The sequence below is a fragment of the Cuculus canorus genome, chromosome Z (genome assembly GCF_017976375.1).
Source record: "Cuculus canorus isolate bCucCan1 chromosome Z, bCucCan1.pri, whole genome shotgun sequence".
Taxonomy (NCBI): domain Eukaryota; kingdom Metazoa; phylum Chordata; class Aves; order Cuculiformes; family Cuculidae; genus Cuculus; species Cuculus canorus.
Window position 1 is genome coordinate 18,666,239 of NC_071441.1, and position 13,672 is coordinate 18,679,910.

At 38.2% G+C, this 13,672-nt stretch overlaps 1 protein-coding gene across 3 annotated transcripts in view; it reads right to left on the bottom strand.

Annotated features, from left to right (window-relative positions):
- AP3B1 (adaptor related protein complex 3 subunit beta 1) overlaps window positions 1-13,672 on the bottom strand; it is a 164,863-nt gene that overhangs the window by 89,256 nt on the left and 61,935 nt on the right. For all 3 annotated transcript variants that reach the window (XR_008447714.1, XM_054053905.1, XM_054053906.1), the window contains exons 12-14: window positions 11,655-11,717; window positions 10,660-10,792; window positions 2,947-3,056 (exon numbers count right to left, since the gene is read on the bottom strand). Coding sequence is in view for 2 of the 3 variants with exons in the window: in XM_054053905.1 (XP_053909880.1) it covers window positions 2,947-3,056; window positions 10,660-10,792; window positions 11,655-11,717 (306 nt within the window). In the remaining variant the exon portion in view is untranslated. The remainder of the gene's footprint in view (window positions 1-2,946; window positions 3,057-10,659; window positions 10,793-11,654; window positions 11,718-13,672) is intronic.

Sequence of the window (13,672 nt, forward strand, 5' to 3'; positions counted from 1 at the left end):
AGACCTTTAAGACCATCAAGTCCAGCCTAGCACTGGCAAGTCCACCACTAAACCATGTCCTTAAGTGCCACATTTACAGGTCTTCTAAATCCCCTCAGGGATGGTGACTCAGCCACTTTCGTGGGCAGGCTGTTCCAACGCCTGATAACCCTTTCAGTGAAGTCGCATTTCCTAAGCAGCATGATACAGACTCAGATTTTGATTTTTAGTTTATTCCTATGACTGCTCTGTTCCACAGACTATTCTCCTACTACTTATAATTTTCTGAATATCTCATTATTGGAGAAAATGAGTACGTCAAAGGAGTTACGTACTGGGTGTCTTCTTTCCCTCTTATTCAACTTAAAAAAGGATTATCTTTTTTTAAAATCATAGCAACTGTGTTTAAAACTTGATATATTTACTCAGAAGCATTAAATGTATAAAATAGCTACAAAACTCTTTAAGTGTTAAACAGAATATTTAGAAAAGAACAAGTTTCTCTTGTACAATATGTGGAAATAAGATGACAAACTCATTTGGTGAAGTACCAGAAGATAAGATTCTACACAATCCATGAGATTGCAATTATCAATCAAAATATTGCACAATTTTTCTGAAACACAAGTGATTATATCAGGTTGGTACAAAAAGTTTTGCCATTTTTGTCATTTTAAGTTGTGATGCCTATTTTCGATTACACATTTATTTGACTGTGTTTGTGTTGTATACCATTTTAAAGTGTGGAATTCACTCTACTTACTTATGCTAATGGTTCTGTTTTCACTGTTGATTCTTTTTCATATTATGTTGTGAAATTACAGATAGAAAAAATCAAATTCAAGTAATTTTTTGTATGAGTTCAAAACGGGGTGTAAAGCAGCAAAACTGTTAGCAATATCAATGAAGCATTTCGCCAGGAGACGGTCAACAAACGCACTGCTCAGCATTGGTTTTAAAAATGTTGTAAGAGAAACAAGATCTTTGCAGATAAGGAGAGTTGTAGGTGTCCTTCTGCAATAGACAACAACCAGTCAAGGGTCATTACTGAAACAGACCCATGAAAAGAAACTAAAAACTGTACAGAAGAACTAAACATTGACCATTCAACACTTGTTTGACATTTCCACCAAACTGGAAAATAAAAAAAGCTTGACAAATGCATGCTGCATGATGAATAAAAAAAAAAAAAATCATTGTTACAAAGTCTGCTCTGCACTACTTTTGCACAACAAAAAAAATCTATTTCTTGATCTCATTGTGATATGTGACAAAAATGGATCTTATATGACGGTGTTCCGTGCCCTGTCTGGACTGTGGTCAAGCACCAAAGCGCTCTCCCCTACTGAAGCTGCATAAAAAGAAGTTTATGGTTGCTACTTGGTGGTAGGCAAGTGGAATCATTCACTACAACTTCAGTCCTAGCAAAACCATCCCAGTAGGGAAGTATTGCCAGGAAATCAACAAAATGCACCAAGAACTGCAACATTTCCACCCAACATTGGTTAATCAAAAAAGACCAGTTCTTCTTCATGACACAGCCCAACTACATGTCTCACACATGACTCTGCAAAGCTTCTTGAACTGGGCTATGAAACTTTACGTCACCCAGCTTACTCACTAGACCTCTCTCCCGCTGATTACCACACTTAGAAGCACCTTGACAGCTTACTGCAAGATAAGGTTTCTACACAACCAAGCAGCAGCTCAAAATGCCTTCAAAGAATTAATCAGCTCCAAGAATCTGGAATCCAGAATGTACACTACTGCAACAAAAAGGCTAATTCACTGCAGGCAAAAATGCATAGATACTCATGGTTCTTATTTTGATTAAAAAATTTTATTCTAATTCGAGATATGTTGCTTGAAAGTTGATAGTTAAAAATGGCAATTACTATTGCCCCAATCTAATAAAAAAGGTAAAACTTATTTGATATGTAATTAGCAGAAGAATCTTACAGCCTCTTTGGGTTCTGAATATGAGAAATCTAGTAAATTATACTTTCGTTACATCAATTACAAAGTTTGGTCATCAGCTTTTACCAAAGATTTATTTGTTTAATTTGTTCAGTAAGCATGAACTAAGATGATCACATTTCCTTTTAACATTACAAGCTTTGCCAAATTCAACTATGGAAAAGAGAAAATTCACTGATTTAGAAACTATTTACTGCTCCATCATGGATAAATGGGTAATTGTAGGAAATCAAACAGTGCTTGAAAACAGTACAGAAAAATAATTATTGACAGATCAAAATCTGTCACCTTTGGGGTATGATGCAACAGATAGCTAATGTTCTTCAGATCTCCACTATAATTTAGGATAGACCACTAAATGTTTTACCAGTAACTGAAATTGTGAGCAGAATATGGGAAAAATACACTAACATACCTAACTGTCAATTTAATCCAAGGATAGGTAATAGGTCAAAATGCAAATTTTGCTGTTAAATGCCACAGAATTTTAAATACCCAGATTAAAAAGCAACTTCAAGAAACATTGTAACACACACAGAGCAGCTGTCTGGTACCATGGAAAGGTCAGGTGATTTGTTGGTACAGAAAAATACTTAATAATAAATTTTTTTGAACTCTGTCCCAGGTCAGTGAGATAACAGGCTGAGAATCCTGAAGTTAAGTCCTGCTTTGCCATTATTTTCATTTCAACTTCCCCACTCTGTTCTAAACCTGCTGTTCATCTTGGCCTAATCATACTAGCAATACACAACATTTCAAGGGACCTCTTTAAAAACAGCTTCCCACGTCTAAGGCCCAAATTGATGCCATCTGATAGCTTCTATTTCCTCTTCCTTGAATGTCATGAAAAATGAGGTTTTATACAAAAACCAAAAAAGGTGTGTCATATTTAACAAAAGGTGTTTCCATTTAGTGCCCAAAATCAAAGGAAATGGTGTGATTTTTATTAGTCAACAAGGAAAAAACAGGACACTGCGCACAAATACTCACTGTAATGTTATCCAAGAGTTTGGCCATATGCTTAATAATTTCACCATGGTGTGCCGGCTGGGTTTGCAGCAGTTTCTTAATGACAACAACACTTTCAGCAACTACAATTTCTATTCAAGAAAAGAACAAATTATTAATTTTAATAGCATTTATGCAAAAGAAAAAATATAAATAATTGATTGCAAAAATGTTACCAAGCTTTCAAAATATGCTTTGCAGAACTGAATTCTATTTAGTTAATAACAAAGATATAAACCACTCTACTAAATGACATAAGTTCAGCCTCCAGAATCAAGTTATACAGCAAAAAGAGGACAGAAAATTGTTCTAAATGCAAAAATATCACTGTATTACAAACTTTTTTTTAAATTCCTTTAAATTCCAGCTTGGGTGGACTAGAGGGAGGAAGTCAGATGGTGCAGAGAAAAAATCAGGAGGGCTAAGGCCCAACTAGAAATCAAACCGGCTAAGTCTGTGAAAGATAAAAAATCTTTCTACAAATGCATTAACAAGAAAAGGAGGATTAAGGGAGAATATTCAGTCCCTATTCGATGCAGAAGGAACAACAGTTACAGGGGATGAGGACAAGGCTGAGGTACTTAATGCCTTCTTTGCCTCCATCTTTAATAGCAAGGAAAGTTGTTCTCCCTGTGTACAAACCCAGGAGTTAGAGGAGCAGGATGAGGCTCCCATGATCCAAGAGGAGGCGGTTAGAGACTTGCTTGCCCAGCTAGACACCCACAAGTCTATAGGATCCACCCAAGACTATTGAAGGAGCTGGCGGATGCGATTTCCAAACCCCTTTCCATCATCTTCCAGTGGTCCCGGCTGACTGGGGAAGTTCCACTGCACTGGAGGCTGGCTGATGTTGTGCCCATCTACAAGAAGGGTTGCAGGGAGGATTCAGGGAACTACAGGCCTGTCAGTCTGACCTCAGTGCCAGGGAAAGTCATGGAACACTTGATTTTGAGTGCTATCATGAAGCACATGCAAGAGAACCGGGTGATCAGGCCCAGTCAACATGGGTTTACAAAAGGCAGGTCCTGCCAAACTAACCTGATCGCCTTCTATGACAAAGTGACTCGACTACTGGGTGGGGGAAAGGCTGTGGATGTAGTCTTCTTGGACTTCAGTAAAGCCTTTGGTACAGTTTCTCACAGCATTCTGCGTCAGAAACTGTCAGCCTCTGGCCTGGATGGGCGCACACTCTCCTGGGTTGAAAACTGGTTGGATGGCCGGGCCCAGAGAGTGGTGGTCAATGGAGTTAACTCCAGCTGAAGGCCAGTTACAAGTGGGGTTCGTCAGGGCTCGGTACTGGGTCCAGCCCTGTTCAATGTCTTCGTAAATTACCTGGATGAAGGCATTGAGTGCACCCTTAGCAAGTTTGCAGATGACACTAAGCTGGGTGGAAGCGTGGATCTGCTGGAGGGTAGGGAGGCTCTGCAAAGGGATCTGAACAGATGGACCGCTGGGCTGAAACCAATGGCATGAAGTGTAACAAGGCCAAATGCCGGGTCCTGCACTTGGGGCACAACAACCCTGTGCAGTGCTACAGACTAGGAGAAGTCCGGACAGAAAGCTGCATGGAGGAGAAGGATCTGGGGGTGCTGGTTGACAGCCGACTGAACATGAGCCAGGCATGTGCCCAGGTGGCCAAGAAGGCCAACGGCATCTTGGCTTGTATCAGAAATGGGGTCACCAGCAGGTCCAGGGAGGTGATTCTCCCTCTGTACTTGGCACTGGTGAGACCACACCTCAAATACTGTGTTCAGTTCTGGACCCTTCACCACAAGAAGGACGTTGAGGCTCTGGAGGGTGTCCAGAGAAGAGCAACAAAGCTGGTGAGGGGGCTGGAGAACAAGTCTTATGAGGAGTGGCTGAGAGAGCTGGGGTTGTTTAGCCTGGAGAAGAGGAGGCTGAGGGGAGACCTTATTGCTCTCTACAACTACCTGAAAGGAGATTGTGGAGAGGAGGGAGCTGGCCTTTTCTCCCAAGTGACAGGGGACAGGACAAGAGGAAATGGCTCAAGCTCTGCCAGGGAAGGTTCAGGCTGGACATCAGGAAAAAATTTTTCACGGAAAGGGTCAATGGGCACTAGAACAGGCTGCCCAGGGAGGTGGTTGAGTCACCTTCCCTGGAGGTGTTTAAAGGATGGGTGGATGAGGTACTGAGAGGCATGGTTTAGGGATCATTAGGAATGGTTGGACTCGATGATCCAGTGGGTCCTTTCCAACCTAGTGATTCTATGATTCTATGAAATATCTAAACATTTCCTTCACACTTTTACACTTTCTAAATGGTCTCTCTTATGTCTGTAATCTAATCTGTAGTACACTGAAATGAAGCTTCTAAATAGCAAGCTGTTGTAAGATTTATGCCAAAGTCATGCACTGGAGTGCTTAACTACTGTAACAAGTAACATTCACAGCCTGATCAACTTGTATGAAATGCACCATTTTTGAAGCTGAAAAAAAACCCACTGGTGCAGAGGTAAGTTTCTATGCAAGAGTAAACTTGTGCTGTAAGGAAAGATGAAGGAAACTCACGCACAGCCAAAGCTGAAATCAAAATAAGACTACTCTAAGAGTTCAACATAATTCCAGTTTTCATATATACTACAAAAAGGAAGTAATTATATCTCCTAAACTAAGAATGTTTAAAACAAAGAAAAAGCCTAACTACCACCTGTTAAGCATCACAGAGGTATTCCTACATTTCAATAGTTAATCTGATACATGGACCATTCATTCAACAATCAAGCACACCGAAGTTTTAAAAGAAGGGCATGGGGAAGAGACGTTGATTTTTTTTTATAATGTTCTTTTTTTTAGAAATAAAACATCTTTATGGAGAAAAACTTCTCAAAAGCTCCGTATATGCATCATTATGCATAAGCCTCTGAAATGTTTGAATTTTTAGCTTGCAGCTTTTTGTGTCATTCTTCATTTGATGTGACAACGCAGTCACTTTTCTAGACTAATTTCTTGAAGCAAGGTTAACATGTCTACTTGACATATCTCTGGGTCTTGTAAAATCTGACAAACCAATTTAATTTATGTTGTGTTTTGCCAGATATTAAAATAAAAATACAATTCTCAAAATTTTAAAATTACATGATGTTGAGTCAGTTTTATTCCACTTACATTAACCAATACTTGCAGAAACTAAAACAAGTAACTGAAGATGAAATTATACACAGTTTATAACTTGTATCACTATTTCTAAAAGCAGCAAACCTGCACCAAATGTTTTTGCAAGGAACATACTAATTGAATCTCATAGCAAGGCTGTACAAGTGATTGAGTGCTCTCTCAGCAAATGTAAAAATGACACCAAACTAAGCAGTGCAGTTGACATGCCTGAGGGAGAGGATGCCATCCACAGGAACCTGGACAAATTCATGAAGTAGGCCTATGTGAACCTCATGTGAACTTCAGGAGCTTCAGCAAGGCCAAGTGCCAGGTCCTGCACCTGGGTCAAGGCAACCTCCAGTATCAACACAGGGTGGGGGATGAAGGGATTGAGAGCAGCCCTGCTGAGAAGGATTTGGAGCCCTGGTGGATGAAAAGCTGAGCATAAGTGAACAATGTGTGCTCACAGTCCAGAAAGCCAATTGTATCCTGGGCTGCATAAAACAAAGTGTGACTAGCAAGTTCAGCAAGGTGATTCTGTCCCTCCACTCCACTCTGGAGAGATCCCTCCTGGAGTACTGCATCCAGCTCTGGAGTCTTCACTAAAGAAAGGGAGCTGTTAAAGCAGGTCCAGAGGAGGGATACAAAAACGATGAACACCCCTCCTAGGAAGAAAGGCTTAGAGTTGAGGTTGTTCAGCCTGGAGATGAGAAGGCTCTGGGGAGACCTCACTGCAGACTTTCAATTCCTAAAGGAGGCTTATAAGAAAGACAGAGTCAGAGTTTTTAGCAGGGTCTCTTGAGACAGGACAAAGGGTAATGTTTTTAAACTAAAAGAGGGTAGATTCAGACTAAATAGAAGGAAGATATTTTTTACAATGAGAATATGTAGATGCCCCATCCCTAGAAACACTCAAGGTCAGGTTGGATGGGGCTCTGAGCAACCTAATCTAGTGCAAGATGTCCCTGCTCACTGCAGGTGGGTTGGACTTGACGACTTTTAAAGCTCCCCTCCAACACAAAACATTCTATTATTATCTGGGTTATTGGAAGACTTTGGCAAACGGTTAAAAATGAAGTTAAAAAGGCAATTGTTAGAGCTAACTATCCAGACAAACATTACATTTCTGCTATTTCAGAACTGCCAGAAGTCTAGGGTTTTATACCTTGTCTTTTTCCCCACCCTCATAACATAGGCCACATCAATAAATATCAACTGAATGCTACGAAGAGTTGTGCTTTTTTACGTCATTCTAACAGTATTTCCAACAGGTAGTAGTCACCTGATGTATTAACAGTTCCAGTGATTTTACAACTTGCCCATTCTAATTTGGATAGACTGGTAGGAAAAAAAATGTTATAGCTACACACCCTATGTTTATCTTTACATTTTCTATTATCCACAACCTGCAACTTTGAACAGAAAATTAAAGTCACCCATCTGAGAAAAACCTGCAGGATCTTTAGTATATGCAGTACAGACAGACACAGTAGACTTTGTATAACTTTATCTGTCTTCTACATCAAAAATGACTTTCATGAGGTCCAACACAAAAAACCTGAGACTGTGTCTGTAACTCTTTATATCTAACATACCAGGAAAATCAACTATGATCACTTTAAAAATATTTCCCTTCTGAGTTGACACAGAACTGCATATGATGCCACCAACATTCAAAGCAATTCCACAGATAATTTTCAGAAAAATTATTGAGAATCTCTCTGGTTTTGCTTTCACATCTTCTACTGACAAAAAACGGGTTCCTCTGAGTACCAGCTCAACCTTTGGGATCTCTTCATAATAAGCTTCAGTCAATGACTGAAAAGTTTCTGTCGCAGATTTCTTCAGTTTCACAAGAAACTTGATGTTAAGTCACTTTTCAGTCTTGCACACTGATATTTTCTGTGTGTAAGAATACACCTATATTTGAACATGTCTACTCAATCGAGTTTAGTCTTGTCTTACCATGAGAGGTAGAACACGTTCTATAATAATCTCTTTGTCTCTCCCCTCCCACTCTTCATTCCTGAGCTACAAGGTTAGTCTTATTTTTTTGTGTGAGATCGTGCATGTTGTAGTGGGGCCAGCAGTCAATGGAAATTATCAAGGCAACTGCTTGAAGGAAATGCATTGGTTAAATGCCAAAAGTCACACTTAAGAGCCAAAAGTTCTTTTCTTTTTATACTTCCAACAGGAGACAAAGAAGAAAAATAATTCTCAGCCAACATGGCTTCCAGAAACAAGGTGTGGGGTAAGTCGAGAATTGCTCTTTACATTTTCTGTGCATATTTATGAGTGCCGCATTTAAAGTCAAATTACCTCTACTCGAGGAAGCTGGTGGTATTGTAAAAAGACAGAACAAAATAAACATTTGAATCACAGAAGCTCATAAAGTAACTAGAAAGTTTAATGATAAGACACTCAAAGAACTCTGTGAAGATAGAATTAGAAGGCAGTTTTGCCACAAGCTTCTTCTTCAGGATTTTATTTTGATTTGGTGAAATTAGTGTGGTCACCTCTCCACCCTCAAGTGCATACTAAGAAAATCATACAGAGAGAGCTGAGCTGACTCTGCTTTCAAGGACCTCAGAACCTGCTGGACTTACCAGCTTGGACGTCATGTTATGCCAAGGCAGCAAAACTGCTTCCAGGCTTCAAAGAACCATGAAAGAATTGTTTGCACACTTTAAGGCTGAAAGTTGGGGGAAAACAAGATTAACCAAGACTCTTAAGTCTATTCTCCTACACATGTTAAATATCTTTTTTTTTTCCCCTCCCTTAATCATGCCCAAAACTCTTCTTATGTTCAGTAAGCTGTGACTATTGGTAATTTCCTGCCACCTGACGAAAGGTACCATGTGAATTATGCCATTCTATTCATTCCTTGAAAAAAGGAATAAAGACACTGCAGCTGTGGTAAAGCAATTTGCCAGCTGCCAGGTTTACAAAATCCTCAATATATCCTTTGCAGTCTTTCAGAACAGTAAGCACAAGAAGATAATTTTATTTGCTAGACAACTACTTAGAAACAGTCAAGAAAACTAATATTGCTGAGCCAGATCTTTGTATACATACACACATGTGTGTGTGTATGGAATTACTTTGAAGAAAATATCAAATTGAGTTGAGAAGCTATGATAAAAGAAAACAGCTTTTCCTCTTATCTTGGTTCCTTCTTAGCAGAAAGAAAAACAAAGCAATGAAACTGAAAGAAGGTTTATTAAATAACAAACTCAGTATCCTGAAGTCATAGTTTTACTATTTAAGACAAGAAAAGTTTATTTAAGACAAGAAAAGCACCAGGAATCGGCACTTGCTGAAAGCAGCCTAATGGCCTGCAGGAACATTGCTAGTAGAATTACGCAGAATCAAGAACAAGCTTTGAAGCTTGTTATGGTCATTGCTGATTGTAATAAGGAAAGGTATGTTGAGCAGAAACGGCCTTGCAAGACAACATGGAAACATATTTTAAACACAGGTGATAACCAGGAAAGCATAAAGGGACATAAAGGCTGGAGCACTAGGAAATTAAAGCTACGTATATGGAACTACCAAGCTGAGGCTTCTCATTCTGATACAAGGTGAAGGAGCACTCGTAGTTCATAAACCAAATAAGTCAAACCTCTGAGCATATCAGTGGGTCACAGGATGACTATGTGCTGCCAAAGTGATATCCCTAATAAAGGCCTTCTTAGGATCACCATGAAAAATATATCCAGTAAGTATGGGGAGGAATTAATGCTGCTTTACAAAGCTTATCGAGTATATGTCATCTGTGTTCTCTGAACAATTCTAATTACTGCAGGCTACCCCAAAACTATGCTTTTTCTCCTTCCCAACATTATTACCTTTTACTGCATCTTTCTTTACTCTGTTCCCAATATTTAACCATATTCATGTAGACTCCACATTATATAATAATACGGTCAATAATATTCTTTTATTGACTTCTGTGCAGTATTTATTGGAAACTGGTAAGAATATACAATATTTTCAGGTATCAATTTATAGTGCTGCTGTATTCTATGTGAATTTATCTACTCCTTGTTGTGTTCCTTAGTGACTTGCAACTCCATTTCACTACACAAAAATAACAGAAAGCTAGATTACAAAATCAAGCCAAATTTTGGGTTGTTTATCTTAAAACTACTTAATATGTTTTTTTCAGTTAGGCATTGATGGACTGAAAAAAAAACATTCCAAGCTTCCAGCACCCTCTACAGGCTAACTGTTTCGAAGCAACTAAACACATAACAGTAAAACTACTGTCATCTGTGATACTAACAGCACACTTTATAAATTACAGCATTTTGAGATAAAATAGGTAAACATGTAATTGCAGGCCACAAGGAATTAATTTCACTAACAAAAGTGAAAGCAAGTACCCAGTGATTATGAATGCCTTTTTAAGTGCTTCAAACAAGAAGCATCAGAATCACTATTTTTATCCAGTCATGTCAGCTAAATTCTTACAAAAGGCAACTCCCATATATTAATACTTTTTAACGTGATCTGCTCTGTGTGATTCTCATTAAGAAAAGCTTACATGCCATCAGCAAAAGAAACAGAACATTTAGCTTACCATCCCTGTTGGACAGCAAACATACAAGACCATTAAGGCATGTGTCAGTCACTTCGGTGATGTTAGTTGCGCATCTGCCTATAGCCTGAATTGTTGCTGCAGCAAACTGTTTATCTTGGCTTTTCACGTAAGTCTAAGGAAAGAGGGTTTTCATTAGTCAATACATAAGTCTTGTCAACTAAACACTTACTATAATATCCACATAAGACAGACAAACATTCCACCTAAAAAGCACATTAGAAGTTATACTTTTTTGATCTCTTTGTCACTTTTTTAGAAAACATTTCTCTGCCAGCTTTGGTCACCCATGGCCATGCAAACCTCTGATTTCAGGAAAGCTTCCGGCAGGGGGCAATTACCCAAAAACATTAGTTTATGTGCAAGGTTGGAGGAGTTGATGAGCTCTCTCTTCAGAGAGGTTTCAGTTCATTTAATCAGGAGCATCTGTGAAACTATGAATAACCTACCTGCCTGAGAATCAGTAACTTTCAGAGAAATCCAGCCAGAGAACTGAAGCAATGAAAATAAATGTCATGAGCAAAGAGGAAAGAAAGGAGGACAGACACTGTTTCACAATATTTTGAGATAACAGTATAATCAAGTGACTTACAGATATGAGGTTTGGCAATAAATGTTAATGGCCAAACCTTGCTAAAATTAAGACCCTATCATCTAGTGACTTACGGTGTCAGTCAAGCTGGTAGAATTTGTTCTAAGGATTTGGAGTGACTGAGTTTTTCTCATCCCTTTTGGGTTTTTTTTTGGATAGCTTGAAGGAGTGTGAGACACAAAGCACTGAAATTCTTTTCCAAATACAAAAAGTTCCATTTTCTATTATGATATGAGACAGTTTAACTTCCATTACAAGAACGCCATATCCTGGAAAAGACTTAACTTCAAAAATTTAAGACTAAGAATCCAGATGAAACATCCAGTAGTGGCAACCGGTCAGCAGAGAAACATTTCAAAAAAAAAGAATGCACTTGTGTACAAACCTGAAATTCTCGAAGCAGAGTTGATATGTTGGCTTCATTTGCTAAATTTGTCAAGATTTCAAGCTACAAAAAAAGAAACATATTTTATCAAGAGCTAAAATAAAATATTACAAACAGTACCACATAACCACTGTACTTCTATTCTGTTTAAATAAAAGATACTACTACTAAAAACATCACTTAGAATTCAGTAGAGCATACCAGATTTCAGTATAAAATGGTAGCAGCAGTGCACTCAGGAGGAATACTCTCCTTCCAAGTACACACAAGGTTTTCAAAGAAGAACTCTATGCAATAATGCATTTTCTATGGCTGTAGCTTTAGTATTGCACATCAAATGGGCTTGAAACACTACTTCTGGCAGCATGGTTCTCAGTGATGCCCAACAGGTGTTAGCCTGATAAAGAACCATGTGATACTGTAACAAGAAATAATATAAATCACAACTGCAGAAATACTGTGTCCATTATATTCAGATACACTTCAGTAGAAGAACTTTACACTCGGAAAAGAAACAGTTGCATGTATGAGGCTCCTCAGACCTTAACTAATATCAACAACATCAGACCCTGAAAGGCCTTTTCATTGTTTCTGGCAAACAAGAGGACAATATACCACACTTGGCATATATTGTTAAGATACTGTGCTTCTGGGCTGGTTTATCTTCGAAGAAGTATTCCAATCGAATCTGAAGAAAAAGACAACTCTCCCTCTGTAAAGGGAAGGCAGGCCTCAGAAATCAGTTGTTATTTTTTGAGCCGGATACATAGACAAAGACACTTAATTGATAACAGCCCCTTAAAGATAAATATCTAGCATAGCATACAAAAACCCAAATGAATAAATGAAAGAGAGGAATAGGCAGGAGAAAGGAAGACTACCTTACGGTACAGGAAGATCATCAATGGAATCCAACAAATAGCTATGTTGGTCTTCTGCTTTTCAACATATTCATACATTAATTATGAAAATAATGAGAAGACAGGTGACAATTTTCAGCTGGTGCTACAGTTTCCAGAGAAATTATGGCAAAGGTTAAGAAATCCTGCATAAAAACTTGAAATACTATGTGACTAGTTGATAAAGTGACCCAAAAAAATTCAAAACAGATAAAGTAATGTTTGCAACTGGGGAAAAACCTTTACTTTACAGAAAATGATAGGTCTGAGCTGATTACTAATAATTATAAGTGAGAATCTGTGGTTAAAGTAGATAACTCTGTGAAAAAAACAAGCTCAATGATAAGCAGTGATCAAAAAAAGCAAACTTGATGTTGGGAAAGAAACAGGAAACAAAAGAGAAATCTAAACAGCATAGCAGATGAATTTCAGTGTGCTCCTACATCTTAAATACTGATGTAGATCTCGTCCTCCGGTTTCAAAGTAGAAAGTATGAAATGATGGAAGCAAAGGGTGGAGAAAAGCACAAGATTTTCTTAGGTAAGTAACAGTGCATACTTAAGTAAACTTTCAGCTACCAAGAAATAACTGAGACAATGAAAAAAAAAAACCACAATTCCTACTTTTGCAACTCTTCAGCATTGTTTTATCAATTAATATGGGAATTTTAATGTGTCAACTTTCAATTATTACTGGAGTTACTTTTCCTGAATAACATTAAGTTTTCCTAGCCTTCCCAACAGTTTTCATAATCATTAAACATGGGGAATATATTTTTGCCTCAAATTTACTTAAATTTTATGTTGGACTAATAAAAATATGAGTGGTTGGGCATAGCTATCTTGGACTGTACCACTCTGCACATTTAATGAGGGTGCAACATAGTTTTAAAATGCAGATAATGAAAAAATAATGTTTCTTTCAGAAATCTGTACCTTACACTCCTAAACACAGGTGCCTATGACAATCTAATGCAGAAGAAGGGAAAAGGCACATAATAGTAGACAATTTTTTAGCTATTGTTTTGTCAAGGATTTCACATCTGTTAAAGACTAAGAACAGAGAAAACAAGAAGACAGCCTAAAATATGTATTGCAATGTGGCTTTGAGGAAAGTCTA